The sequence below is a fragment of the Phocoena sinus genome, chromosome 7 (genome assembly GCF_008692025.1).
Source record: "Phocoena sinus isolate mPhoSin1 chromosome 7, mPhoSin1.pri, whole genome shotgun sequence".
NCBI lineage: Eukaryota > Metazoa > Chordata > Mammalia > Artiodactyla > Phocoenidae > Phocoena > Phocoena sinus.
The window spans coordinates 77123860-77139339 of NC_045769.1; the positions used below are offsets into that span (position 1 = coordinate 77123860).

Below are 15480 nucleotides of genomic sequence, written 5' to 3' on the forward strand. Positions count from 1 at the left end.
GGCAGCCATGACTTCCCACTTGAATTGCAGTTCTGAGCTCTCCTCTATGAGCTGAATGGGTCACTGATCTTAGCTCTTTTTCAAATAGAGCCTAGAACAAAGTAGTAACTAATCAAAGTGAAGCAATGCAAAGTGGGTCTAGAATCCTTATTTGTCAAGATAAACTCACTCTATCTGGATCTCAAATCTTACTCATTATCCATTTCCTATTAAAAGCATATTTCTCTTTAATCTCTGCAATCTCCACAATATTTACCCCAGAAAACAAAGCCCTCAGATAGTTTAGCTTTAATGACTAATAGCCAGCATTAGTCTTAGTGTAAAATTATGAAAAAAATTGTCCTTCTGAACTTTGCAGTAAGCATAATGATAATCCCTCTATGAAACGGTAAATACTTGCATGCAGTGTTCTGGTCAAATCCATGTGTAGTGATTTCAATGATCAGAATTCTCTCCAGCAGTGAGTGGCACTAACATCCTTGTTTGGTATTTATATTACATCTTAACACAATGTTCCACAATAGCTATCACATCTTGTTCTTCCTTATCATGATGGATAGCAATGCATTTTAATCCATACTCCTGATTTTCACCATTTTCCACCCACATTAATTTGCATTTGGCTACATTGATCAGCACAGTCTGAATCGACACAAAGCTTTATCTCTTTAACAGTTAAATCAGTGAATTTGGGGTAAAGCAGATTGCTCTCCATAATGTGGGTGGGCTTCATCCACTCATTTGAAGCCTGAATAGAACAAAAGAGTGTCCTTGCTGAACAACAGAGAATTCTCCAGAAGAATGCTTTCGGACTTCATCTGCACCATCAGCTCTCCTGTGTATCAAGCCTGCTGGCCCACACTACAGATTTTGGACTCACCAGCCTCCATAATTGTATAAGCCAATTATTTATAATAAATATATACACATTCTAAAAAAAAAACAAGCTTCATCTCTGAAGACTTCAGAAATTTAAAGAGCTATGTTCTCTTTCATTTTTACCACATGCCAATATACTAAATTAGTCCAAAATATTTCTGCTGAGTAGTTAATTCAATAAATATCAGTGGCTTCACTAGCTGAAATTGAGTAGTTCTCAAACTTTAATGTTCCTAATAAGAATCATCTGGGTGCCTATCACAAATGCACATTTCCTGATTCACAAACATCAGATATTTGAACACTGTAAGTCTAGGCAAAGGCTCCAGAGTCAGCATTTTAATGAGCTTCCCGTGGGATTCCAATGCAGGTAGTACCAGGACTTTACCTTGAAAATCCCTGAAAATTACTTAGTTAATGTCTAAACTATGAAGTTCTGTGTCACTGGACCACGCCGCATCTTAACCAAAACTGCTTTCCCCAATTACAATCCCCCTTGCTTACATTTAACAATTAGCTTGATTATCTACAAGGTTTGCTGACTTCTTTTATCATATCTGCCATAGGCAAGATTGTGACAAATATAGTGTCAACTCTCCCCAACTCACCTCATCCCCAGTAATTTACCCATACCACCCTCCGGCACAACAAATGAGAAACTTCATTCTAAAATGCTAAGGATTGTATTAATTAAATATTCTATACAAGATAGCAGTGAAAATAATAGAGAAAATAACATGTGAAAATATTCTTTTTATGTATTTTTGAGGCTTCAATGTTGAATGTGGAAAGTGGAAAACAGTAGAGTAACTCCAATCATAAGTTTGAAAAGACCTATTCCATTACCAATGAAGCAAACTTCTCCATTAAATAGAAGTAGACATCTAGGAAGGCTAACTAACATTCCTGACTGCTAAATTGGGTGACTAACCATCCCAGTTTGCTCAGAGTTCCTGGTTTAACACTGAAAGACTCATGCCCCAGAAAACCTTTCAGTTTCAGGTCAATGGAGATAGTTGGTCATCCTACTTCATGCCTCAATATTTAGGCATCAATTTTTTAAAGTCCCTGGAAAAACGTCTATAACAGCTATCAAAAGAAAACGATACACTAGGATTTTATTTAGGAATTGTTCATTAAAAATTGCCTTATATAAAAAAGACTATGTTTCTCAAAAATTTGAGTTTTATTTTGACTCAAATTATTGAAAAGGTATCTCTAAAAGAGAACACAATTAAGAAATAATAAATATTAAAATATATATATATAATCATAGAAGTTACTTGGAGGAGGGTAGTTTGAATTCCAATATATAGTGATCCACGGGTCATGGACTTTTACTTGATAAGGTAAGTCTTCTGAAACACCAGCAATTACTTTAAAAGGTAATAGCAATCTGGGCAGGAATAGGGAAACCAGAGAGGTAAACAAGACATCCCTGATTTAGGTCCTGACTACAACAGATACAAGGAGCTCACAGGCTAATAATTCAGAACCTGCAATAAGGAAGGATGAATACAATTTCCAATGGTCAGGAGAGAGCTAGCTCATTTGCAGTAACACTAGGGGTTTGCCAGATCACTATCTTCTGAAGGATCATTAAAGTGTAATGATTAATTACAGCTCATAAAGCCAAATATTGTAGAATCACTCATAGAGGAAAATTGTAGGCACATCTCAATTATTCACAAGCTGAGCTTCTGCTCTGTGATTTACTCATTAGGAAATTTCCAACTGTTTTTTCACTAGTCAGGAGAAGAGTCAGTGGCTTGTTTGTGCTGTTTTATTTATTTTTCCCAATTTATCTTTTTGTTTCTCTGGGTGTCTCAGCTTCTTCTAAGTAAGGAGCGGAACTTCAATGGGAAGGATCCCAGAGCACTTTTCCCATTCTTGTTTTCAATGGGAAGGATCCCGGAGCACTTTTCCCATTCTTGTTTAATTATAAGCAACTATTTTGGAACCAGAGGCCTTTTTCATTACTTTCAACAGTCACATAGTTGCCTGAGTCAGACAATTTCATGCAGGACCCAATTATCTCTGGTCTGGCCTACTGTAACAGCAAACACCTGGTCTGTCTCCAGTCTCAGCCCCACTCAATCTATCCTCCACCTGCAGCCAGAGGGATCTTTGAATCTTACAAATACAATCATGGCATTCTCCTGCTTCAAGTCCTTCAAGGGCTTTATCGCTTATAGGAGTAGGTTCAAACTATGCCTCAAGGATAGGCTCATCTCCAGCCAATTCCCCTCCGCCTGTCCTCTACTCAGACCATACCAAATGGTTTGACTCCTCTAACAAAATGAATTCTCATTTGCTGTTTCTTGGCCAGAATGCCCAGCTCTCCTTACCCTCTGTATGACCTTCTCCTTCACCTTCCTGTCTCACCTCACGCTGTGTCCTCTGCCGGGAGGCAGGGGGCTTTCTCAAACTCCTTATGAACAAATCCATCCGGGACCACTACTCTAGGCCTATACTGTAGCGTGACATAACATCTGTTTGAGCACATATTGCTAACACTCAGTTTAGCTCAACTTCTTTCTCCCTTTGGACTGTGGACCTCCTCCTTAATCATCTTTGTACTATCTTACACCTACTATAATATGGATAATCAACAGGCATTTGTTGATCAATTTCTATAAGGAAACAATTTATGACTCAGAAATCAAGCTTATAAAAAGAGAGCAACTCTATTAAAATCAGTTAAAAATAACAACAAACAGATCAGAAGTGTTTACTGGTATCTACTACTTTCTGCAACCTAGGATATACATTAAAAAAAAAAAATACAGCCTCAAAACAAAGTCCTCAGTCAATCTTGGTAGTTTACAGTTTATCTGGAGATATAATAAAGCACATAAGAGATGAATGTGAAAAACTTATACATGTATATATAAAGAAATTATTTTAATAATAGTAGACAGACTACTAGGGACAGGGTTTTTCAAAACAGTGTGCTAATTATACAAGCAATTTATGCAAGCAATAAATTGGAAGCAAAATGAGCAACAGTGACTGAGAATTCATGAAATAAAATTCATAGCCAATAGATACCATAATTTCAACCTTGCTAGTAATCAAAAAGAATAAAATAATGTCAAATAGACAAAAATGAAACCAATTATAATATCCATTGTTGGCAAGGGTATGAGGAAATAGGCACCTTCATAGCCAGTACCAACTTTCTGTATAACAACCCTGAAATAGATATTAAAAACCAACAGATATATATGTCCCTTTACCTAGGAATTCCATCTTTAGGAATTTATATAAAATAGTAAAGTTGGTGGTAAATAAATTAAAACTATGGACTATAGAGTATTTATCTCATTAAAAAGGAAATGCCTAAAAATTCCAGACAGGAGATAGGTAATAAAAATTAAGATAGATACATAATTGGCATACAATAAAGTCATTAAGATGAATGGTGTAGAACTGTAATTTGAAATGAAAGATGTTAAAAACATATTATACAATAAAGCAAGTTATAAAACAGTACGTGTAGCATAATATAACAATATATCTGAATACAGACACCTGAAAGGTTAATGACCAATACATTAACTGTGTAGCAGCTGAAAATAAGAGTAAGGTTTTTATGTTGCATATTTGTATTTTTTCTATAATGAGCATGTATTTAATAGCCCCTTCATAGTAAAACACAGTATTTTAAATAAGTGATTAAAGGAAAGCACATGGACTAAAGTGCCCAGGGAAGACTGAACAAATATGGCAGTTCTTATGCCATGTAAGAGAAGACAGAAATGCTATCCTAGGTAGTGAATCCTAGGTAGTGAAAATGGTATTATCGCAGACATGGGAATCAGCAGTGAGCACGAGTGTATGGACATTACAGTAAGCAGGGCAACCTAATTGTCTCAGGAAGGAACACATGCATTTTGACTGGCAGTCATTAGGGATTTTTGAGCATAGGTATATCATGATAGTAGTGTTGCAAGCACATTCACCAGGCAAACATTCAATAGTGCACAATCTGTATGTAAGCAGATACTAAATCCATTCCTGAGACAACTACTGTGATTTAGAAGTACTATTATGTGAACTCTCAGAGGAAGAGTTGAATTACAGAGACACCACTAACAGAGAGCAGAAGCCAGGTACCTGCTCCCTTGGAGCATTTACAATTGCTCAACCTCTACCTGAAATCCCCTTCAAAGCAAAGGGATTTGTTTTACTCAAGATACTGTGCTTGGGCTTAAATGTCACCTTCTCATTGCAGCCTACTCTGACTTCCCTACACTCCCAAACCCTCTTGCCTTGCTTTACTTTTTTTCCATAGCACTTATTTTCTAACACTCTAAATGAGGCACTTAGTCATTTTGCTGTCTGATTTCCATATATGATTATAAATACCCACAAGAACAGGAATTGTGTCTTGTTAACTAATGTGTCCCCAGGGTCTAGAATACTGTTTAGCCTATAATAGGTGCTCAACAAATTTTGTGGAATGAACAACTTAATTGGGTATAAAAAAGAAAGGAAAGGAGAGGAGGCCTTCGACAAAAGAGCCATGATTAATAGGGACAAACATTCCAGATGAGGATGTAATTTGAGGGTAAGATGATTACTTGGTATTTACACAAGTTGACTCTGAATTAAAATAGTGACATCCGAGTGGACAAATGTCCTGGAATTTGATGGCAAATATAAAGCCACAGCAGGTGAGAGATTTCATAGCTGGAGATAAAAGAAATAATGGACTTGTGCATACTTTGTGGGTTCATTTTTAAAAATCGAGTATCTAGATTCAGGAAGAAAGAAGTCAAGGGCAGAGATCCAGGAAAAATTTATAAGAAGAGGGAGTCATGCAGGGTATAAGGAACACCTGGAAAATAAAAAGTAGAAGAAACAGAAAAAGAGGGAGAGGGAAAATGTGGTGTCTCTGAATCCCAGAAAGAACCTTGAGTATAAAGGAATAAATAACCGGATTACGTTTTTCAGGAAGAAAGACCTGGACACGTCTGAGAACAAAGAGAGTCAAAGAGATTTTAGGTATTAGGTATAGGAAGTATTGACGCTTGAGTCACAGGTAATAAACATGACGATAAAGCAGGTGCATTTGGAGAAGAATAAAGACATTTTCCTCACAGACATCAGCAAAGAAAAAGGGGATATAACCATGAGAAAAGGATAAGGAGAGTAAAAAAAAAGTATACAAATTGAAGTGTCACATTCTTTTCGATAAACTAGGTGGAGAGTAGTAGGCCTAGGAAGGGATAGGACAGCTGGGACTGGAGGCATGGAAGGAGAGAAAAGGTCTAAAATAGATCCCATGGCGAGAGAGCCTGGGAGTGCAGAAAAGACAATTAAGAAGACTGCCAAATAGCAGCAGAGAGCAGATTGAAGTTTGAAAGCATCGAGTTCTAATGAGCCAAATCTGCAATGCTGTTTGCCTCTAGCAGTGTTCTCCCTCCCGGGAGAATCAGCAAAGAGAGCAACAGTTAGAGGTAACCTATGTTTAGAAATTTGCTACGTGAGCCAAGAAGCAAAGGTTATTCATGAAGAGGCAAATGTTGTGTTCCTTGTTGGAAGTGAAAGTCCAACTCATTGGAAGCAAAGAAGGCAACAATCCCTGAACGTGATCACTGAGGAGTATTTCCAAGGAAGTGGGGAAAGTAATTATTGTGAGTCCTGAGCTGGAAGCTGAAACTTTCAAGGAAATGAGAAATCTTCTAATTTTTCATCTCCCTCCTCACCACCACTACCACTCCCGCTGAGACCACAGGAAGGGAAGAAGCAAAAACTAAATAAGATCAGAAGATTCTCATCAGAGGACCGCAGCAAAGTGAGCAATTATGTGCTTGTCTTGGGGGCTGGGGACTGTGTAGGTAGTACTGTTAATATGGAAAAGTGGTAACGGTCTAAAGTTTTATGCATTCCCTAGGCATTGGGGTCACTGGGTTTTAAATAAACTACATGCAATCCACTAGGGGAAAAAATGTGTGTTTTATTTTGTTATATAGAGTCTGAGAGTACTAAATTATTACTCTAGCATTTAAATGCAGGCTTTGCTTTTGAATCAAATCCCAGCACTCGCTGTTGATGCGATGCAATCATCTGTAGTGCAGAGGTGCACCCACACCCCACCCCCGACCTCTCAGACTTCTCCTCACCCCACTCTCCACATTGTTCACTCTGCTCTAACCACCACCACCTTCTTTTAGTTCCTGGAATCAATCAGGCTGGTTCCTGACTCAGGACCCTTGCACCAGCTGTTTCTCAGCCTCTGCTGTGTTCCCCCTCCAGACAGGCCCAGGAGGTCCTTCTTGACAGGCAGGTCTCTGCTTAGGTGTCACCTTCTCAGAGAGACCTTTCCTAACCGTCAACCTAAGCCTGGGATGCACTCTTTTTTCCATAACCTTGTTTTGTTTTGGTTTTTATTCCTGACACATTATTATGTGATAATACCTTGCTTATTTATTTTTTTGTTTTGTTTTGCAGTCTTCCTCCCAGTTAGAATATAACTTTCATAAGGAAAGGGATTCTGCCTGTCTTGGTCACCACTATATGGCCAGTATTTCAAATATTTCCAAGCACACAGCATACATTCAGTTATTTGTCTAGTGAATGAATGAATGATTTAAAAACTTGGTGTTTTAATGTTAAATATGATGGAAAGTTACATTGTTAACATTTAGTCACAAGCCTGTATAACAAAAAACACTGGAGCCAAAATAGTATTATTGATGTCTCAAAACATCACAAAAGATCATATTTGTCTTATTCCAAGCAATAAATATTGCGAGAAAGTATTGTGAATGGGAGGATAAAGGAGGAAACATCCTGAAAAATGAATCTAAATAAATCTCAGTATAACTTTAAATGATCATATGGACATAAGAATGTTTATGTTATTTTTACCAGACTCAGGGAGGTCTGAAAATATAGACAGATTTTTCAGAGTCTGAATAATGTGTGATTTAATCAGGGCATATACACAAACAAAATGTCAGATACATTTTCCACAAAATAAATTCTAAAAGATTCATAATGTTTTTGCTGTTATTCTTGCTATACTAAATCTAGAAAACAGGCTTAGTTAAGAGGTTAAGAGGAGGCAGGCTTTAATCTTTTCTCCATAAAAGGCAATCTCTAAATAAGAAATTCAGTCTCCAGTCAAGTTTTCACATTTTCTGTGGAAAGTAGTCTCTGCCAGTTCATAATTAAAAAAAAAAAAAAAAAAAAGGGAGAGGGCAGAAAATGGTAAAATGAAATCTACAGTCCTAATGAATAATTTAATGTTACAAAACTCCAAATGACTTTATGTAGAATATCATTTACTAAACATGATCCTCTGAAATCTGATGAAGACACATCAGTTAAGTCAAGAATACACAGGTGTATTTTAAAAACAACCTGATTCAATATTCCCTTAAGATGCCTATGAAGAAGTCAAAAATCAAAAAAATATATAATGAATAAGGAAGCCTCAGACAAATCCAAATTGAGAGACATTCTACAAAATACCTGGCCAGTACTCTTCAGGTACATCAAGGTCAAGAACACAAAGTAAGGTTGAGGAACTATTTTATCATGAGACTGAGAAGACAAGTAAACAAATGAGGGCATAATCCTAAAATTGATGTTGAACCAGGAAAAAAGGGCTATGATGGAAATTACTGAGAATACAAGTAAACAAATGAGGGCATAATCCTTAAATTGATGAACCAGGGGAAAAGGGCTATGATGGAAACTACTAGGACAACTGATAAAATGTGAAGGTAGACTATGAGCTAAATAATAGTACTGTATCATTGTTTAATATCCTGATTTTTTTCTTAATTGCACTGTGATTTTGTAGAAAAATTTTCTCATTCTTAAGAAATACACACTAACCAGAGGTAAGTAGGAAAAATGGTTGGATGGATGGATGGATGGATGGATAGATAGATAGATAGATAGATAGATAAATAGATAGAACTAGTGAAAGATTTCTAAGACTGTCAAGTGAAACAGAAACTTCACTCGTGACAGTGATTAGAATAATAATAAGCAATTAATAAACTATAACCAGCTGTGTCAAAGATAGAACCATATGCTTTAAAAATAAATCAGTAAAAAATCTGCTGTTTAAGCTCTAACAATGTATCATTACTTCAATAAACAAGACAAATAAAAACTAAAATTTAAATGTAAAGATTTCTTGAACTAGAAGCCTTTATAAATTGGTTTCATTATTTATCAATAAATATTTAGTATATTTAGAAATATACTATGACATCAATTCAATTTTAAGTTCAAAAACTGGAGAATTTAAACCATGAAATTGTCCACAGAAATCAAATCCCAGATATAGATTGATGAATTCTTTACTCACTGTTCTCAAAAACCTTAAATTTTAAACTGAAGCACTAATGATAATAAAATAATAGTAATACAACAGGTAGCTTCAAAGTGATTATTATATCATTCTCCTTTTAGAGAGATGAGAAAAAAAGTTTACGGAGATTAAGTATCTTGCCCAAATTTCCAACTGGTGTTATGTAACAGATGTATAAGATTACAGTGGCTTGCCTCCCCCTGCCCCTTGGACAAAGCTTTATATCAAGATGGGAGATACTTTCATTATGTAATGTCTCCCACCTTGGTATAAGGCTTGAATGTATCTATGCTATGGCCGATGTTACTTTCAATGCTATAGTTTATACATAATAACTAGCACTTTAAGATTATTAGAATGATATTGGTAGAAAAAAATTAAAAGCTAAAGTATTTCTTGCTCTCTCACCACTTGTAGCAAGGGTAAAACTCAAGATAGATAGATATAATTATGTAAATATTCCATTATTAGTCTCAAGCATCCAGCAGGTTCCAAACCAACTGGCAATGCTTAGGCCCCAAATAATACACTCTGATTTATTGTTTCTTTCCTTTGCCAACCTTATTCCCCTCAGAGAGTAGCAAACTGTGGGTATCGCAGCATAGCAACGCTATATCACATCTTAAGAAGTAACATACAGCACGTAGCTATACCAAAGCCGAGAAGGAAAATTTCTTTTCAAAAAATTTTTGGTCAAGGTTCAGCTGGGGAAATCTACTGACCCACTTTGAAATTAAAATGCTACTTTAGTGTGGTTCGCGCCCACGGGCGGGCGCGCCCACACACACACACACACACACACACACACACACAGGGAATTTTCCACGGAGGTTGCATATAGTAGCATATTAAAGCTCTGTCAGTGACACCCGAATCACCATCCCTAAGGCAAGAATACGCATGCTGAGTTCAGGTTGCTCACTAATTACCCTGAATTTATTTTAACCTTAAATCTTTTAAAAAATATATGATTATAGGAAATCCAAGTCTGCAGTTAAACTAGAATATCATAATCATTTCTAGGAGTCATCTCAGTTTCCTTTTCTTTCTTTTTTTGCAGTAAGTATTTCTGAGTTAACATTACAAATGCAATCATCACAACAGTAAATCTTCATTTTCAAAGCAGTATCAACTTAATGTTACAAAGAAATAACAGACAAGTCATTACTTTCATTATTGCGAGCTGAGACATTTAGCCCAAACCATGATAGGTATTGTGCATATAATATACTGTTATTATGGAATAAAGAAACGTCATGATATATCTATGTTTTTACTCACCAGTTGTTTCCACAATGCCTTCTAGGATGACGACAATCTCGAACTGTTCACTTTGCATGCTTCGCTGGGATAGGTCATAAAAGGGGCTTTTGGCATCAATCACGTGGCAAATCGTGAGGGGGGAAACAAGAAAAAGTTGATCTGCCCCTGTACTAAAACCTACATCCAGTTCAAGTTGATCAAGGGGAAGGAACTCACCCTCAGGTGTCTGCCGAGACTAGACAAGCACACAGAAAAAGAGAAGAAATCACCACTTGTACTGAAATTTGCAAGGCAGCCCAACAGTAATTTACATCATTGCCAACATTCTGCACTATCAATCATCTGCAACAAAATCCAAACAAATCATTATGCAGCTATGTTCTAGCAAATGGGCCGAAATCCCACATAGCTCATGCGGAACATACATGCATTATTTATAATACACGACTTACTATAATTACCAGTCCCTAACTCATGAGCTTTGGAGAAATGCCTGGTCCAACAATGGCTGTTAACACAAACTGTGGAACTAAGTGTATATGTGCTACTGCTTGACATAAATCACTAAATGATAATGCACTACACGCCAGATGTTTTCTCCTCCCAAAGCAAATAAGTAGGCAATTCTTACGGAGTTTGTTAAAGCTAAAAAAGGTTGATCATAATTTAAAAACAGATTTATTGCATTATTACAAAGCAAACATAATAATTTATTTTTCCAGGACCTTTGAAAAGTAACAAATAGATAGAAACTAGAATAGAATAGTGAAGATGTTATCATATTGAATAATGTTATGTACACAACAGCTCACATAATAAAAATAAAGGCAGATGCTGTTAACTAGTGGCTTTCGAACTACTAGTAATAAACTGCATTAAAGTTATTTCTCTATTTATTTTATAAATTGTAAAATTAGTCAAACTTTGTGCTCAACTGAATTTCTTTAAATCAAAATGCAGTTTAAAAACTCTGTATTAGACAACTTGTAGTTTACTAAAACTTTCATATGGCAGTGGCACTCAGTATCAGTATAAATCACTGTAAAGCTTAATTCAACAAACTCCTTGCATGCTAAAAAAAATTAAATACGATTATTAACAATTAGCAAACCATGAAAATAAATTTATCTTTCTTTTCTATTCATTTTTCATATATGTTGCTTATAAGGATCACGATAAGCAAATATTTATATGATGATGCTGGTAAAATAAAAGCTGGGTTAAAAAAATCAGGGTGGAGGGAGGCTTGCTGCTGGTTGAATGGGGTTTGGAAGAATCCCATATATTTTAAGAGACTCTTTGCAAAGCAAATTTAATAAACAAAACAGACTCTGCAACACTGGTCTGTCCAATGAATCGGTAGACTGAAGACAAAATCCTTACTTTCAGAGTTCCCGGAAAGACACTGGCTTTGTAAATGAGCCTGAAAATACTGAAAAATATGGTTTAGTAAGCTGTTCTCCACAGCAAAACAAAACCAAGAGTTCCAAGTTGGTGGCAAATTGTTACCGCAGCAATTGCAGAGTCTCAAAAGCAGAACTAGTCAATTAGAGAGACTACTTTGTAATTAGTGACACTCAGGAGTTTTATTTGTATAGAAAAAAAGTCCAATGAAAATATTGAGACTATTTTTCTTCTCTGCCTTATGACTAGTTGATTAAAAATTTAAAAAGAAGAAGAAAATGATTACTGACAAGAAAAAAAAAAACATGGAAAAACCTGATGGTGCAAAAATAAAAACAGCAGCTCTAACAACCAATGTTGGAGAAAACTAGTCATTTCTAAGCCAGTAGAATTCATTTATCTTTCTATATATATTCTCAAATTGGTAAAATACAGATGAGACCAGCACCTTTGCAAATACACAGTTGTATAACATGTATTGATTAATGTAACAAAATAAAAGTCAAACACAAAACAAAAATAAATAAAAACCAAAAATCCTGGGTCATTGTTCTCTCACCTACTAAGAAACAGGTGCTATATAAACACAAGGTGGTATTCTGACATTTATAATTAATGATCAGAATTTGGGTCATTTTACCAACTATTCTAAGCTCTGCTTTTTCTGCATGAAATTAAAATATTCACAAACATAATTTTTAAACTCAGTTTCCCATTTATTTTAAAATAATTTCCCCCAAAGAAGATATATTTTTCTAATTTTTATATACGTACACCAAGGCTAAAATTCATCTCCCTTACTTATATATTTGTTATTTATACTTGCACCTCATTCTTAGAGTAGTCATTAGCTTCTATATTCTCTGCTCATTCAATAACCCATGAAAATGAAGTGGCCTAGAAACAGATAGCTATCAGGAGAATGCTAACCTAGAATAAGAAATATTTTATTTTTAGCAAAGCAGTTAATTCATATGTAGGTAATTGAGACTTAAATATGCATGAATCTGTTCCATTAACGTCCATAACATTCCAGACTCCACGTTATCTTTCGATTTTAAAAATGTGTTCCATATACTCAAAATTATGCCTATACCCCTTCCCAAATGCTTTATATCCTATCCAAGTCTTGGCAGAAACAAAGTTGACAACTGCACCTATTTTGTGATACTATGGGGAAAACAATACTTCATTTCTTTGAAAGATGTTTTCCACACTTACATCTTTTTCTGATAAGTGAAATTCCCTACTTATTCACTAAAAATTATTTTCCAGTGGATAAATTTAATCTTACTTTAAATGACACTGAGGTACTACATACATCCACAATTTTATCTTTCACGTCTTCTTCCTTTTTGTTAGGCCAACAGATATTTCAACTATCAATATGCTTACCTCCCTGATTTTTGTTTGCTTCTCTGACTCTGTAATAGACTGGGAAGCCTATTACTCACTGTGAATTAAAGAGAAAGCTTTTCTGTTTAGAGGAGGGAAGGGTGTTTGGCAGGTGCCTGGAGCACTGGAATTGTTTGAAGTCTGAGCTCCTGGGCAGAGCAAGGTCATCTTATCAATACTCAGCCAAATACGATGTCCCAGAACCTGACATATATCTACCAAATACATTTGCAGAAGCATGCACATTCTACTCTAGGTTTACAAGGAATTCTAATCTAGGCTTTTCTAGTTCTGGGGCAATTCCAGAGATTTTTCTGGAGCAAGGGGGGAAAAGAAGCATAGGTAAGTTATAGTCTCTCAACTTGTATAAGTGGAGTTAGAGAACTTTTGTTCAAGGAACTGTAACACATACATAAAAGATACAAAGGAAAAAGAGGAGTTATGGATGTGCCTTTATAAAATTAAACTGTGATCTGTACCTTGAATATGTAATAAATCAGTAGCAATGATATTTCATCCATTTCTAGTTCTCTTATTTAGATACCAATTACCATATCTCACCTAGAAATTTTGATAATAGGCATAAAAAATGTAGGTAAAAACCAATCTAACCTTTATTTATTATGTCATCTTAAGAATTATAATAAAAGAAGAAATCTTTCATTAGTAGAGCAGTTTGTCCCTGGTCTACATTATCTCCTCTTGTTCTATAAGCCTCCTAATTCCAAAAGGGAACACAGAACCATGACCTTTTCCTGGATAATATGTAAATAGATACAGTCGAGAGCAACAACAATTCTAAACAATTGCTTAAGGTGAAGAGTGATACAATAAATTATTTAAATTTCTAAGGTTGACTTTACTTGATGAAATAATCATTTAAAATCTTGAAACTATTGAATAAATAAGTAGGGAAAAGGTGGAAGGGAAAACAGTTCATGGAAAATTGGTAATTCTTAAAAATTTTGAACATAATTTGAAAACACTAGCACTTGAGAATAACTTAACATACAACTTTTATTATCAATTGTATGAAATATTTTGGGGAAGGAAATAAAGATTTTTCTGCCATTTTAAAGACTTTCTGGTTGGTTGCATTATAGGAAATTCTGAGAGTTAAGATAAAACTCAAGGAACTCTAAGGCATAAAGTTTGTTTAAATTTAGTGCCCAAAAACATTATAAGTAGAACCTCCTGGATTTTTTGAAATGATTGTATGCAATTTAGATTTTGGCAATAATTTCTAAGTTATTCTTTGTAATAAAAATATTGCTATTGAAATGTAGTATTTCTATTACACACACTTTAATTATATGCCACATGGATATATGTCTAGAACTTAAGGTTTGTGCCTCATTTTATAGTTACATGTACTAATTTCAAAGAAGCAGCTAATGTCAAATGACTTTGAACTCCCTTAGAGTCCAAAAGGCCTGCAAGATAATAAATTACAACTTCTGACTACAGGTGGAAAAGGAATCAAAAGTCACAGATGCCTAGAAGGGATTATTATCATCATGTACTTTACAGACAAACAGCTTTCTTATTACAGATAAAGGACTGTAGCGTATGTATCCAAAGACAAAGACACATACACACACACACACACACACACACACACACACACACACACCGCTCTGGATATGCATTTAGAACTGCCCTTGGCATAAGTAGATCCACATTTCGCCATCCTCCTTCTGGGATATTTGTGATCAGTTGCCCACATTCATTCAGCAGGGACACACTTCACCAATACAATCAATCTCTTTGCTGCCTTTCTCCCATCTCTCCAACCCATTATTGTGTTCTAATTATAGCCATTGTGCTCTTTCCTAGCTCGGAGGGAAGCTAGGGGAATTAAAAAAAAAAAAAAATTTAATCTCTAACATCTGACTCTTGAGAAGTACTTCTATAATATTCTAAGGCTTGATCCACCCCCCACCACCACCACCACTTTTCACACGTACCTACTGGAAAAGGTAATGAGGGCCAGTGGTCCAGAAAGGAAAAGAAGGAAAACATAGTTGAAGACACAGAGGGCAGCCCTTCTTGCCTACCACCTCCCCACCATTTTATCTGTAATGTCACTCCTCCTCTTTAAATGTGCAGTGTGTGTGTGTGTGTGTGTGTGTGTGTGTGTGTTGAATATATGCTGAAGTCAGAAATAAAATTACATGCAATGAGGTCAGAGTACTACGTGG

The 15480-nt window shown here is 35.6% G+C and overlaps 1 protein-coding gene across 1 annotated transcript in view; it reads right to left on the minus strand.

The window, feature by feature from the left end:
* KCNJ3 (potassium inwardly rectifying channel subfamily J member 3) overlaps positions 1–15480 on the minus strand; it is a 158724-nt gene that overhangs the window by 136528 nt on the left and 6716 nt on the right. The window contains exon 2 of the mRNA XM_032636498.1: positions 10499–10715. Coding sequence (XP_032492389.1) covers positions 10499–10715 — 217 coding nt within the window. The remainder of the gene's footprint in view (positions 1–10498; positions 10716–15480) is intronic.